Here is a 15,778-nt window from a genome sequence, read left to right as displayed (position 1 = left end):
CAAGATTCAAAACTGGAACAAAGTCGCGGGCTAACATTAATATTTATTGAAAAAAAATCTTCCTCCAGATTTAAGAATGAATCTTTTCTTATGGACTCAAACAAGTTTAGCTGAAAAACTGAATATGGAACAAGCAAAGCTTAATACTAAACAATATATATATTAGCTGTATAATACCAGCAGGCCAGCTCTGATAGTCATTTGGTTTGGCTTCGTGGGCCAAATGTAATTAGGCTGCAGGCCGCCAGAGTTTGACACCTATGGGTTAGAGCAACATGACCGTGTTTTTTTCTACATTTAAAATGCAGCAGTGAGATGAAACAGCTGTGACTGCACACTACCCAAAGCTAAATGCAAAAACCACGTTGATGGTATTAATGCAAAAATAATAATGTACGCCCTGAGATAGAAACCTCTGTTAGTGACATTATGGTGCTCTATAAACTCCATAAGACAAAACTGAAACCCACAAACCCCTCAGTCCCATTTTTCTTATTTTATACGGGATATTAATAACACAATAATCTATAATCATATTAATGAATGCTAGTGAAAACAGTAGTTTATTATATAACATATTAAAATGAGTGTGATATTTAGATTTGGCCATTAGTGGTTTTAACACTGATTATGACAATTACACAATTGAGTTTTCACCATGAAGTCAAAGTGAGATTTTTTCCGTGCCATATTATTCAAATATATTTTTACCTTTTTTTGTTGAAGACCGCCTAATTGGCTTGCCAGAGGGTCGAGCCAGGAACCACAACCGGCCCCAACAGGTACCAGGTCTCTCAGGGATCCACATCCAGGATGTCGCTGTAGGAGCTGAACACACTCTGGTACTCTCCTCCACAGGAGATGTTTACACCTGGGGCAGCAACTCGGAGGGACAGGTAACATGCATACAATGCTTGTGGGAACATAAGTGTCAAAGTCTCAATAAGACTGTTTGCTGCTTATCTTATTTGAAGTAAATGGATTTACTGAAAATGTAGCCTTGTCATCTATCTTATATTACACACATAGAGAGCCTTGTGGCACACAATAGCTAAGATAAAAGGACGAGGACTCAGAAGCAGCCAAAGAAAAGTATCATTCAGACAGATATGATGTGAGCCACTCCAAAGCAGAACCAGATACACCACCCCAATATTTCAGCCTGTCAAGGAAAGTATGGTGGTGGACGGTATCAAACGTAGCGTTTCACATCAGAATATTCTCCAGCGTCACTTTGCATTAAAATGACACTGGACACTCAAAGAACAGAATGAGCCCCAGATTGAAATGTCTCCAGCACACTGTCTTCGTTTAAGACTGGTGTAATCTGCTTAGTCATAGCCTTTTCTAAAGTCTTAGCAATAAATGATCATTTTGAGATTGGTCAGTAAATGCTAAGAAAAAGAATGAGTTGCCCCCAATGAGCAGGGACTCTCTCAGTGTTTCAAAGCTCCTAAGAGAAGTCTTTGGCCCATCCTTGGCCTCTGCACTGACTGTTAGATTCAGTTCAGTTGAATTCAGTTTTATTTATATACCAAATCACAACACAGTCGCCTCAAGGTGCTTTATATAGTGAGGTAAAGACCCTACAATAATCCAAACAGAGAAAACCTCAACAAAACTCTACAAGCAAGTGCTTTAGTGACAGGGGGAAGGAAAAACTCGCTTTTAACAGGACGACACCTTCAGCAGAACCAGGCTGGTAAATGGACTAGTTCTTATATAACGCTTTATAGAACTTGAACTTTTTCTAGTGATCTAAGTGCTTCTGTCTTGGAGAGCATTGGAATTAGTATCTTGCCCACAGATATGTGGCATACAGCGGCCAGGGATCAAACGCAGCAGATGACCTGAGCTACAGCCACCCCTTCAGTTGTAGCAGCGATTAGCTGCTCTGCTTCGCACAGGACCCAGAATCAGGTCATCTGCAAGATATTTAGCACGAGGTTCTCCACAAATCTGAGTGTGCAACTGGAGAGGGGCGCCTGTCGTCCAGCAGTCACAAAACGCTCAGCCAGCTGTCTTAGACTAACAAAAGATCCAGAGTGCTACGGTATCACTGAGTCTAAGCAGAATTCCTGCTGTGCCTCTCATACTGTGCAGGATTGCTACTGCAACAACACATCATCAGCAGGGTAATACTAACATTGCATTGTTTGCATTCCTGGCAGTCAGCTTTGATTTATTTTCAGAATTGATCTTGAGCTGTTATACACACTTATTCTTAAATGTTGACTTATGACTGTGTTGTGCAGCTGGGTCTGGGACACACCAACCATGTTAGAGAACCTACACTGGTAACAACGCTGCAGGGCAAGAACATCCATCAGATCTCTGCTGGACGCTGTCATAGTGCAGCGTGGACGGCTCCCTCTGTGCCGCCTCGAGCACCAGGTTACACAGACACACAAAATTCACATAATGCCTCCTGATATTTTGATACTTTCTCCCAGATATCAGATTTCCTGCTGTGCTGCTGGAACGTACAAAATACCAGAGCGTAATGGTTTTATTTTTATGTATTGTGCTTAGAAACCTGCCTTATAAACCACATCACATAGAAAATATGTCAAAGGGATTAGAGACAGAGCTTTGGATGGCTGCCACAACAAACAATAATTAGCATAACTGTGACAGCAGGAAATCTCTTTAATGTAACTTTTGTCATGAATGAGTCGACTTTTCTTCCCACACTTCTCAGTGTTCAGGGTGATCATATCTCACTCTAATCTTCCTCAGGCTCATCTGTACCTCTTCAGCTTGGCCTGCCAGCAGCAGTGCCTCCTCAGTACAGTGGGCTTAAAGAAGTGAGCATCGAGGCAGTGAGGGCCCGTTTGCGGCTCCTCTACCACTTCTCTGACCTCATGTACTCGTCATGGAGACTACTCAACCTCAGCCCTAACAACCAGGTGGGCAACGACTACAATAAAAACAAAAGACACTTGTACAGAAAATGTTTAGAAATTTGGTAAAAAATGTGTTGTTAGAATTTTTTGTAATGTGATACCAGTTATATTGTTCTGAATGATAGGCTTTAGCAGCCTTTGATATTTGACCTGGCAGTGATGCTAAGTGTTAGTTATGTCTTACTGTGTATTTTATCTACTACAGAAACAGCTTCTGGAAAAATACTGTTAGTTTAGTGCCTCTAACACATTGACTGTAACAAGCTGAAAACTCTCCCATAGATGTGAACAGAATGAGAAGAAGAAAATGGCTAAACTTAGATTTGTCTTTCCTTTGGTTTGCATCTCCAGCCTCAGTGACTGAAGGCACAGTCCAGGCTCTGAACACCTTCACTCTCATAACTGAAAGGCTGTAAAGGTGATTGAGTTCAGGCATAAACCCAGAAAAGGTGCATGTTGTACACACTTTTCGGTGTTTATTATGAAGCTCGGATTGCATCTTAAAATCTGACATTTGTGTTGTCACTTCCTGCGTTGACTGCACTAGAAGGAGCCAGTCACCTAAATATACAGCTAAATTAACACCCCCTGTCTCAGTCACGCTTTGTGACTTCCTCAGCACACTGTAGAAACACTGTGTGTCAGACACAAGCCAAAAGTCAGCACTCTGTCCTGGAGGCAGTTGGTGAAATTGACCTCTCAGTAGGTTGGTGGCCCCTTGTCCAGAGTCCTCCGATGGAAATGGTTGCGTCGTGGTCAATTGCAGAGAAGAATGAGGGCAGTAAGTCTTCACCCTGGAGGCAAAAAGGTCTACTTTTGCCTCGACAAACAGATCCCACAACTGGCCACTAGTAAAGGGTGTAATATTCATTCCCCCCTCTGGGGTTCCTGCCTGGAGAGAAAGTCCAGCCCCAGCATGTGTGGCTCTCGGAGACAGAAAATGAACACTAAATCATGAAAGCAGAGACTGAGATAGGTTTAACAGTGAAGGGGTACGTGCCCCTGTCTGGGCGTTTGTGTAACAGACCACTGTTGAATTTTCTATCCTGACTAATACATGCTGGCCCAGAACTGGACAAAGAAAGTTGAGAGCTTGAAACACGGCTGGGAGCTCTCACTGATTGGTGTGCAGCCTGTGCTGCACTGAAATTCAGACTCTGATGAGGGTGAGAAACGTGGGATTACCTGTTGTGGTCACCTGAACATCTGACAAGTCCGAACTAGGAATTACAACCTGAAACAGCAAAAATATATTTTTGTGTGCAGGGGGGTTTGTGACTTAAGGAGTGCCTCTTGGGCAGCACCAGATAGGGGAACTGGCATCTCCCTGCAGTTCTTAACTCAATCCCATAGCTAGGAGGACTGAGACGTCTTTCTCCTGGGCGTTGGGGCCCAAAGGTGGACCTTAGCTCCAGGCTGACTGGCGTGGAAGTTACCCCAGAGGCTGGGCTCTTGCTGGTGGTACACCCACATTAGCAGCAGTCGGTCCGCTCTCGGCGGTGGGAAGAGGAACAGCTAGCCTGTGTCATGTCTGGGAATGATATCACGCAAAGCTGCCGTCTGCTTCTTCCTCAGTTCAGATTCAAATGACCTGACAACAGATACTGGCTCATCCAAGTAGATAGCACTGTCCCTATCTGAGGTCAGATGTGCTACTATTATTGAAGCCATCTCTCTGTTAGGGAGCACACCACAAAGGGCACGGAGAATGTATTCCATTTTTACTTGGTTCTTATTAAGGTAGAAGTAGTTGTCTGGGGAAACCAATGGACCCAAGTTGCACCGGGTACATCGCCTGGTGCGACTGTATCACAGTGACTGAGCTCATGGCATGGGCAGCGCCCGCCTGAGAATTATAAATCTTGTCAGGCTGAGATGCAGAGCATGTACAGTGCTTGGATGGAAGAGATGTGGGATCAGCTACACCATATATGTGGAATGGGGATGCCTCCAGAAATGTAAACGGTAAATTTACCAGCTACAGCCATTCCGTAGGAGGCGGGTTGGCTAAGCCAGCCTTCTTTGTGCTGTCCAGCTCTAAATACTGTCCATAGCTGGGGATTCCCTAACCCAAGACGGTGGCTTGACACATGTGAAGTGGTTAGCTCGGAGACAAAGTCTGGGAATACTGGAAGGCAGTTATACTCTGTTGTCAGCTTCGCTGGAAGGAAAAACTCCACAAACTGCCAGAGATTTGTAGATGGCCTTTCCACTCTGAGCTTCTCCACTGTGTGATGAAACGTGGAAAAAACAGAGATGTTGTTTTGGCCTGCAAGCGGAGCAGCGGCGGCACACTGAGCCGACAACAGGCTCTGCTGTTCATCCATGAGAATGTCGATGAATGCCCAAGCTGATGTCCAGCACGTCATCATGTTGGTGAGCGTCCGCTGAGGCTAGCCAGTGCTCCCGCGTGGTTCATCCTCAGTCAGTCCAGATATTTGCAGAGACATCGACCAGATACTCCTCATCTTCAGATTTGGAAAAGCTGGAACCCTAGCGAGGGTATTGCAATGCAACAGCCGTTCTAGCACTTTCTCCGTCTTTCCAGGGTCGAGCCCTGGAGCTGGCAACAACATACACGGGCTTACTTTTCCCGGCGTGGTAAGTCCCCAGTCAGACAGGGCAACCTCATGCTGGTCATGCAAACAGCACCCATTAGGACGGGAGAAACAGAAGATTTCTGCTTTGCTTGCTTTGGTTTGGTACTCATGCCAAAATGCAAAGCAACAGTGCTGCACAAGGACACTTGAAATTTCCACTCTGTGGGAAGCCCACACACCAACTGAACAGTGGAGGCTAACACCAACGAGGCAGTTAAACTGACTTCATGCCAGCAGACAGCAGCTCTAACTATCAGTAGCTAGCCCAACTCGGCATCCCCTCAGTTTTTACGCTCAGGTGAAGTGTGAGAACTGCAGGATCAATGTGATCACAGAAGTCTATATGTGTCATCACAGGGCACGAATAGAGGTGCCTTAAGCCACAACATGCAGGGGCGTGATATCCCAAACTAAATGTGTTGTATGGACTGAAAGGGGACTACTATGTTACATCTTAATTGGAAAGATTTTTTCTTCCCTATAGTTTAGACGTTGCACAAATGTAGGGAAAAGATTTGGGGCTCCTCTTAATTAGTAAATACTAAATGTCATTTTAATTCTGCAGAGCTGTACCTCCCATTACAACGCCGGTACCTGGGGAATCGTCCAGGGCCAGTTAAGGCCCCTTTTGGCTCCCAGAGTGTATACGCTGCCTATGGTGCGGTCGATAGGCAAGACCATGGTGCAGGGCAAGAACTACGGTCCCCAGATCACTGTCAAACGCATCTCCACACGGTCAGTACTGGTAACTGTTTTTAGCCTGCAGTCAGAGGTTTCCATACACTCACCACTGGTATGAAGGTTTTAATGGTTGTTTTAAACTGTTCCAGGGTGGAATTGTTGTACTGCATAAAAAAATAGATGCATAACTACTTCATCAGCTACTGATGTTATAAATATAATTTTGTGCTTAAAGGTAAACTTAAAATCCCCTTCTTCCTTTTCACTTTGGTTTTCCATCACATTTGAACTCTGCAGAGGTCGGAAGTGTAAACCAATCTTTGTACAGATTGCTCGGCAAGTTGTAAAGTTGAATGCTTCAGATCTCCGACTTCCCTCAAGAGCCTGGAAGGTCAAACTAGTTGGAGAAGGTGCTGACGATGCAGGAGGGGTCTTTGATGACACCATCACAGAGATGTGTCAGGTATGTAAACATCTGGACTTGTTAGAACAAATTTTATTCCAGCTGTTTACTGGATGTCTGATAGAGCTACTACTTCTTCACTGTCATGTATATCTATCCATAGGAGTTGGAGACAGGAGTTGTGGACCTGCTCATCCCATCTCCCAATGCCACAGCAGAGGTTGGCTACAACAGAGACAGGTGAGAAGACCTTAATGAAACATGTAGGTCAGTTAATGTGTTGGAAGTTGTAGGACTTTAAGAGAGTAACTAATCCTTTGTTTGAAATAAAAGAAAGACATTTCTTTGATGGCATGCGCTAAACTGGATATGATACAGGGAAGATTAGCATGGTCTCTGCGCAAGGATGACACGTAAATTCGTGAAGCGTTCCACATTTTTCAGCGGAGGCTTCAAACCGTGTCTGCCGTCTATTATATTGGGGAACGTTCGGTTGCTAGCAAACGAGATGGACGAGCTAACAGCGCTGACACGGAGTCAGAGGGAATATCGTGAGTGTAGCTTGATGTGTTTCACCGAATCATGGATGCACCGGGGTATTCCAGTGGACAGTGTGTCTTCCACACTGTTCGGGCGGACAGGGACAGCGCCACGAGCGGTAAGCAGAAAGGAAGAGGGCTTGCTGTTCTTGTTAACAAACAAACATAACAATCAAAGACTCGGGCCGTATTATTTGATCAGGGAATTTACCCTTGTAATGTTGGTGGCTGTTTACGACACTGCAGTGAATGCTCAGCCACCTACAGCCGTATCCAGAGCTGCACCACTCCCTCAGGATTGTTTACGAGTCCGTTGTGGCCAGTGCCATCCTCTATGCTGTTGCATTCTGGGACAGCATGCCAACAGACTCAATCAACTGCTCGGCAAGGCCAGTAATGTTGTGGGGATGGAGCTGGACTCTCTTAGGGTGTTTCTGACAGGTGGCTGTTGTCCAAGATAAGGACAGTGATGGACAGCACCTCCCACACACTGCATGACTTGCTAGCCAGTCACAGGAGCATGGACTGAGACACAGGAAATCATTCCTGCCTGTGGAACTCCTCCATCTAATACGCCGTACACACTGCAACAATTACACCCTTTGCACACGCTCTACAGTAAAATAACGAATGACAAAGTTTCACAGGTTAGAGTCAAATGTCAATCATATACATTTCACCTCTATAATATTCTTCATATGTATAAGTGAGCGATTTGTATGCGTGTATATTGTGCTATTTCTTAAATGTGTAAACTTTGTAATAGTCTAGTCTGTTACTGTTATTGCCTTGGAGCAACTGAAACCCACATAGTTTCCTTCTGGATTATTAAAGTATTCTGATTCTGATTTTGATAGATTCCTCCTCAACCCGTCAGCATGCCTGGATGAGCACATGCTCCAGTTTAAATTCTTAGGTATTCTTATGGGGGTAGCCATCCGCACCAAGAAGCCCCTGGATCTGCACTTGGCTCCTTTGGTTTGGAAGCAGTTGTGCTGCATCCCCTTGTTGCTGGAGGACCTGGAGGAAGTGGACCTGCTCTATGTGCAGACACTCAAAAGCATTCTTCACATTGAAGACAGCGGCATCACGGAGGATAATTTCCATGAGGTTAGAAAAGCATTTTGATTGTATGTTCGTGTGAGGATTATACTTAGACATTTAAATATTGAAACCACACTAAAGCAAGCCAGCAGCCACAAACACATCCATTCATTGAGCAGCGTTAACTGGGGTTGTTTAATAGAACATTAAATTCGATGTTTGGTTCATTTTTAGTGCAACAGAGAAAAAGCAGATGTCTACATTTAAGAACAGTTGAAATATGAAAGAAAACCTGTGTAATGTTACTTTGCTTGAGACAGGCTTACCTGGGTCCAACCTGGAATTAGGCCGGGGGAGCGGCTACATTGGCAAAGCGGGCTGGGTATCGTCTAACGTTGGGCAATATCTAAAATCTTTCCAACCGACATTCGACATGGGCAGAGCAATATATAGTTATGCACAGACTGATTTGCGCTTTTAGGCTTTATAGGGTGAAAGGTAAAGACCCTACAGTAATACAGAGAAAGCCCAACAATCGAAAGACCCCCTATGAGCAAGCACTTGGCGAAAGTGGGAAGGAAAAACTCCCTTTTAACAGGAAGAAACCTCCAGCAGGCTCAGGGAGGAGGAGCCAGATGGGGGTGAGGAGAGGAATACTGAAGAAAAGACGCTGCAGATGAGAGCTCATTTCTGCCACATGAGCTTTCATGCGTTGGATGAAATGAATAAATGAACAGAACAATGAACGGTTGTTAGATTTAGTGGAAAGCTTTTATAGAAAACCATACAGTGGCCTTTATTTACCATGACTGCAGACGTTATTGACTTGTATTCTATGCTTTGCTTGTCTTTCTAATGCGTTCTCTTTGATAATATAATTGTCATATTCTAGTACAAAGCCTCATTTTGATCTGCTTCTTTTAGGCCATGGACATAACTGCTTTTTAACTACGTGTTCAAATAGAAAAACAGCAGTTTGTCTTATCAAACTCAGATCTGGGGACAAAGATTAATTGTCACTGATCCACAGGGCCCAAGGTTTATTATTTAGGACTTAGAGATGTGGAGATTTTAGGTATATTTTTAAATCATTAATGTAATTCCATCACAGGTCCTTTCTTTATGAAGTGAAGTTCTCTAACCTCAGTGAGCTCTTTGCCAGTACTCACAGTTTTTGTGTTTGTTTTGCAGATGATTCCTCTGGATTCCTTTGTCGGGCAGAGTGCAGATGGTAAAATGGTCCCCATTATCCCAGGAGGGAACAGCATCCCTCTCACTTTCTCCAACAGGAAGGAATATGTGGAAAGAGCTATTGAGTACAGACTGCATGAAATCGACCGTCAGGTACAGAAAAGGCCTTTACACACCAGACATGTCAAATCCATGCGAATATTTTGTGTATTAAAAATATTTTTCGGACTCACCTCTTCAGTACAACAGCACAAACTCCATTTTTCCAGTTTTCTGGATCTGAATAAACAGATCTGACCAATCAGATCACTGCCTTGGGCAACAAATGCGATTGTAAGTCAAATCATGCAATGATATGGAAATAGTAAAATGTTACTATTTTACCTCAGATTGGATGGAGTCAGATTCTCAGTGTTTTAAGTTTCCTGTTTAGAGACATCAGGACGAGCTCGTCGATGTTGACTCTTTTCACAGTGTGTTTTTTTTTCTTTTTTTAAAAAAATAAATAAATATGTGTTTATTAAAAACATGGATTAACTTCAAAGTCATAAAAAAGTGTGGAAGTGTTTTAAACCTGTGTTGGGTCAAAGACCCACTTATTGGCCATAGCTGTGGTTGTAACTAAAGACTTCGGATAGACGTCTGGGAAGCATTTTGACTTGACTTTCCTTTGGAGTTTATTTGGGTCATATGAAATTGAACTGAACTTGTACGTCTTGGTCATACTGTTTCAAAACTTCGTTGGCTAAGGACTTCTCAGTCACCAGTTGTTAGCCACTGAGCATTCACAGGGGAATGAACAGATGATCCAGATACAGGAACACAGTGTTTGTCTGCTGTTTCAACATGGAAACCCTAATAACAGCAAGCTGTGTGCAGGACTGGAAACAAACAAGAACGTCTCTTTAGCTGAACTGACCGTTAGATAAAACGTGACTTTGGCCTTAACACGGACATAAGTCTTCTCCTGTGGGCTCATCTCTCCCAGGTGGCAGCAGTGCGTGAGGGCATGTCGTGGATCGTGCCGGTGCCGCTACTGTCCCTGCTCACTGCCAAGCAGCTGGAGCAGATGGTTTGTGGCATGCCGGAGATCTGCTGCGATGTGCTCAAGAAGGTGGTGCGCTACAGAGAGGTGGATGAACAGCACTCCTTGGTGCAGTGGTTTTGGCAGACCCTGGAGGAGTTCTCCAACGAGGAGCGTGTCCTCTTCATGCGCTTTGTCTCAGGTCGCTCGAGGCTCCCTGCTAACACAGCTGATATCTCCCAGAGGTTTCAGATCATGAAGGTGGACAGGGTAAGTAGAGCGGTGCATTGTCATGGTAAATGGTAAATGGCCTGTATTTATATAGCGCTTTACTAGTCCCTAAGGACCCCAAAGCGCTTTACACATCCAGTCATCCACACATTCACACACTGGTGATGGCAGCTACGTTGTAGCCACAGCCACCCTGGGGCGCACTGACAGAGGCGAGGCTGCCGGACACTGGCGCCACCGGGCCCTCTGACCACCACCAGTAGGCAACAGGTGAAGTGTCTTGCCCAAGGACACAACGACCGAGACTGTCCGAGCTGGGGCTCGAACCGGCAACCTTGCGATTACAAGGCGAACTCCCAACTCTTGAGCCACAATCACCCCGTCATCATGAAAAAATGCCCAATTATTTTCCTTAAATCCCCTGGGGAATCTAAGTGATATTTAGGATGGTTTATTGGCAATGAGCTGAGCAGGGAAAATAACTTTTCTCTGGATGAGGCAGTTCAGAGACAGAGGACCTCAGTCTACGTTTATCTGGGGGCATTTTGGTTCTTTTGTTCTCCCATCTTCAATGGACCGCTGCGTAACTCAGGACACTATTAACTATCGTTATGAGTGTACAATAACATATTTTTGCATTTCCTGGCAGTGTGAATGCTGGAAATTTAAAGATTTTGCCTGAAGTGTTTAAAAATATTTGAAATAGTCAAAGCTGAACTTCCTGAATGAGCTTAATTTAATTAGATTACCAAATTATCAGCCAGCTTTAGTGTAAAAAGTAGAAGCACAAAATTGAAAAATAGGCTAAATAAAACCAAAAAGTCCATCATTTTACTCTAAAATAATAGCCACGGGTGTCCGCTTTCATCCCCGGTTATTGTGATAGATATTTGTCTCTCATAAATGTCCCCAAAGCGCTGCCTCCTCCGTCCAACTCTTCCACAGGGAACAATGTGAAAACCGTCTAAATTTCATGTGAAAATCCGAATCGCAGGCTGTTTCCACACTGTCACGACATCCACATACTAAACTCTACAGATAGGAAAATTTAAGAATTTGTAGACTAGGAGTTGTTGGCGCTCACGGTGAAAGAAGTTTCCTTATACAACAGTTTTCTCTTAGGAAGCATTTCAGAGACAAATTTCTGTCTATTTCAACCTGAAGCTGACAGAAGTCTGGGTCACCTGACAAGAGTCACTATAGCAACCGGTCCTCACACCTGCATCCTGATGGGCGCTCTCTCACCCAGCCAAGATCCATCTCAAATTATATCAGTTTTTACTCTCCAGCCATTATCTTCATCTTAAAACGTAGGGCGGTTTGTCCTCAGCCTCACAAACCGACTCTGCCTTCAGGCTCGGGCTCATAGTAGCCCTGGCCTGCATCTTAATTAGTGAATTAATTAAGATGCAGGTGTCAAAAAAACAACACAGTGCTTCAGAAACACTGTGCCGAGGCTTTGTTCATCAGCACATCACTCCTTCAGTACCTGATTCTTTGGTTTATAAGGAAGTGAACCACTGGCAGGATTTGCGGTCTTTTGTGCGAGACATAGTGAACTGCTGTGCGACATTGAGATATGGAGTCAGCAACAAAAAGAAGATGTTCTGCCTATTCCTGAATAAAAACCACTTTAATAAGGTCTAAACTGTACATAAGAAATGCACCGTACATATATAGTGATAGAATTATAACCATCACTAATCTGGGAGTTAACATGAAGGCAGATCTTAAACTTGGTCAGAGCTTTTTTAAATTTAAGCCCGTCTTATCAAAGCAGCTTTTTGAGACAGTAATCTACGCCTTTGTTACTTCTAGGCTGGATTATTGTAACGCACTTTATTGTGATGCAGTGCGCCTTTTAACTGGAACAAAAAAGTCTGGGCACATTACCTCCATTCTAATTTCACTCCACCAGCTACCTGTACCTTTTAGTTCTTTTATTTTTAAATCTCTAATTGGCCCTTACCTCTCGGGGCTACTACAGCCATATACACCTGCCTGCTACCTTACGTCCACCAATCAGCAGCTCCTTAAGGCACCAAAAACTAAGTATACATTTAGAGGTGCTTTTGAGGAGGCTGCTCCAAAGGGGCTGTAGCTTTTATTAAATTAGATACAATTTTATTTTATGTGTTTATGCTTTTTGTATATGTACAGCACTTTGTGAACCCTGGTTTTATGTTGGTGTGGTATTATATAAGCTTTGGTCACTGGTGAAATACATAATCAGCACAGGCGTAGTCCCAGCCTATTATAAGAGTGTGTTGCACATTATTATATATAGTCTTTTTTTTATGAATAAAAAATATCAAGACGTCACAGGTTCTGTAGAGCAGTTCATTTAACTTTTAGATTCAAGCTGCGCTTCATATTTTTGGCCACCAGAGTTTCGTGCTGAAAAGCTTCGAGTAATGAAGTTTCATTTGTCCATTAAACATCTTAACATAAAACCAGAGTTCACAAAGTGCTGTACATGCTAATAGCATAAGTAAAGAAAATTAAAATGAGATAAGATAAAATAAATAACTAAAAACCTAAAATAAATTGAAACATGTTAAAACAAATTGAGTCAACCCCTCTAATCAATGCCAAAGGCTTCAGCGAATGAATATGTTCTAAGAAGACTTTTAGATTCAGAGAGAGAAGAGGCCTAACATGCAAGGGCAGATCGTTCCACAGCTTCGGAGCAGCTACAGCAGAAGCACGATCACCTTTAGATTTATACTTAGTTTTCAGTACCTTAAGGAGCTGCTGATTAGCGGACCTAAGGGAACGGGCAGGTGTATATGGTTGTAGTAGCTCGGAGAGGTAGGGGGGGGGCCAGGCCATCAAGAGATTTAAAGGCAAATAAGAGAATTTTAAAAACAATCCTGAAACGTACAGGTAGCCAGTGGAGTGAAATTAAAATGGGGGTAATGTGCTCAGACTTTTTTGTTCCAGTTAAAAGACGAGCTGCATCACTAACCCCACAATAAAGTGCGTTACAATAATCCAGCCTAGAAGTAACAAAGGCATGGATTACTGTCTCAAAATGCTGTTTCGATAAGAACGGCTTTATTTTGGCTAATTCCCTCAAATGAACAAAGCTAGATCTGACAACAGCTCTGACCTGGCTTTCAAGTTTAAGATTTGCCTCTATTTTAACTCCCAGATTAGTGATGACTGGTTTAACATACTGTGCCAGCGAACCAAGATCTATAGTAGTGGCCTCAGAAGCGCCACCAAAAACCATCACTTCCACCAGGGTATTTAAAAGTAGCGCAGACTGGGGGGCAGAGCCTTGAGCTTTCACGTCCGTCTTCTGTGTCATCACCACCCAGTGTGGATTTGCCAGACGGAGACCGTCTGTATTTTTAAGATCCGACTTTCATTTTTGATAAAGCGTATAGCTGGGATGACCGTGAACCCTTCCTTCGTTATGCTGCAGTAGGCCGGACCTGCTGGGGCTTCTCATGATGCATGACCACTTGCATGTTTCTTCTTCACTCACATTCACTCACTTTCCATTAAATCATTAGTGTACTGTTGTTTGTTCTTTACCTTATTATATAAAGTGCTTTGAGGCGACTGTTGTTGTGATTTGGTACCAACTGAATTGAATTTAGGAGAGCAGCGTTTGGCCTGCCACAGAACGACACTGTGTGAGGTTTAAGTAATTTGGAATTTGTTGTGTGTCCTCCACAGCCCTACGACAGCTTGCCCACCTCTCAGACATGTTTCTTCCAGCTGCGCTTGCCTCCGTACTCAAGCCAGGCTGTCATGGCTGAGAGGCTGCGCTACGCCATCAATAACTGCCGCTCCATCGACATGGACAACTACATGCTCTCCCGAAACGTGGACAATGCCGAGGGCTCTGACACTGACTACTGATCCAAGCAGTTCTTCACACGCACACAAATAAACTCGGCAGAAATGAGCAGGAACAGCCAGTATTATCCAAACCGCACCATCGTAGGAAACTCTTAAGCAGATGGGCCATTTTCTAATCTGTTTTATGTCGATTAAACAGCACAACTTTTCATTTCTCTTTGTGGTTTATTAGCAGTTTTTATTGACACAAATTCATACGAGAAATGCATTTAGTGTTTTATTATCTTTTTTTGTGCACATCCCATTTTCAGGGCTTCTGAATGGAGATATGTTTATTTGTTTGGAAATGTGTATAGAACCTTATCAAGCAAGCTGTGGAGAAAGAAACACATTGTACATTGTGTAAAATGCTACATTAGGGAAAATGTCATATTTATTGTTTTCATTGCCTATGCCAAGTTTCCCAAACCATATAAAAGACCTGACAATAAATGCTGCATAATTGATTTGTTCTGTTGCTGGAGTTGGCTATTTCCATGGTAAAAAGAAAAACCCTTCATCATAAATGGATTAATTTATGTGAGAAGTACAAAATATCACAAATGCCACTGTGTGACAGGAAGAAATAAACTGGAAAAAAATAACGACCCGAGCAGGTGAAACAGATTCTCGTGACGCGGCGCTTTGGGAAGTCCCTCCTTCCCATTTCCTTATTTTTTTGCACATTTGTCATATTTTCATTATTTCGATCAAACAAATGTTAATGTCGAACATAGATGTCCCTAGTAAATACAACATGCAGTTTTTAGTTGAGTCCATTCATTACACGAAACATCCGTGACAAATGGTTAACTTACTCAATCGAAAATGAAATCTTCACTTTAAAAATGCAGAGTTTTTACTGGAGTTATTTTTATGTAATAGTAAAATGTTTTGATGATGAAAAATATGCTAGAACTCAGAAAGGTCTTGATGCATGCTCAATAATCCAGGTAAGGAAATCCCAAAAGGTTGATTGTGTTCATGTGGACGCAGCGTTTTCAGTGGGAGAAACGTTTCATCACTCATCCAGGTGACTGCTTTGGTCTCCGCTGACTGCAGGTTTCCCCGAAATTGAATTGAAACCAGACCTAGTTTTATTCTTGAGATCATCTTCTGCTGGTCTAACAGCACAGGTATACACGGAGCTAGTCTCTAGTTCAACAACCAAATCTGTGAGATTAATATCCTTTCTATCCATGTTTAAACTGAAATATCATCATGCAACATTATGCCTTTGGATCACTTTTCTAAGGGTAAGTGGTAAATGGCCTGCATTTGTATAGCGCTTTACTTACTCCCTAAGG

The 15,778-nt window shown here is 43.2% G+C and overlaps 1 protein-coding gene and 1 non-coding gene across 9 annotated transcripts in view; both read left to right on the top strand.

Moving 5' to 3' along the window:
* The window catches only part of herc1 (HECT and RLD domain containing E3 ubiquitin protein ligase family member 1), a 97,509-nt gene extending 82,571 nt beyond the window's left edge, over positions 1-14,938 (top strand). For all 8 annotated transcript variants that reach the window (XM_026187799.1, XM_026187955.1, XM_026188029.1 and 5 more), the window contains exons 70-79: positions 727-896; positions 2,256-2,394; positions 2,740-2,909; positions 6,072-6,241; positions 6,485-6,650; positions 6,754-6,830; positions 7,987-8,239; positions 9,365-9,517; positions 10,353-10,658; positions 14,307-14,938. In XM_026187799.1, the coding sequence (XP_026043584.1) occupies positions 727-896; positions 2,256-2,394; positions 2,740-2,909; positions 6,072-6,241; positions 6,485-6,650; positions 6,754-6,830; positions 7,987-8,239; positions 9,365-9,517; positions 10,353-10,658; positions 14,307-14,492 (1,790 nt within the window). In that variant the 3' untranslated portion in view covers positions 14,493-14,938. The remainder of the gene's footprint in view (positions 1-726; positions 897-2,255; positions 2,395-2,739; positions 2,910-6,071; positions 6,242-6,484; positions 6,651-6,753; positions 6,831-7,986; positions 8,240-9,364; positions 9,518-10,352; positions 10,659-14,306) is intronic.
* On the top strand, positions 6,927-7,031 carry LOC113028097 (U6 spliceosomal RNA). Its single transcript, XR_003273191.1, has one exon. It is a non-coding gene; the product is annotated as a U6 spliceosomal RNA (small nuclear RNA).
* Positions 14,939-15,778: the final 840 nt, after the last annotated feature.

The sequence above is a fragment of the Astatotilapia calliptera genome, chromosome 1 (assembly GCF_900246225.1).
Source record: "Astatotilapia calliptera chromosome 1, fAstCal1.2, whole genome shotgun sequence".
NCBI classification, from domain to species: Eukaryota; Metazoa; Chordata; class Actinopteri; order Cichliformes; family Cichlidae; genus Astatotilapia; species Astatotilapia calliptera.
The sequence above is the reverse complement of the archived record's forward strand: the minus strand, read 5'-3'. Positions and strand labels throughout refer to the sequence as shown.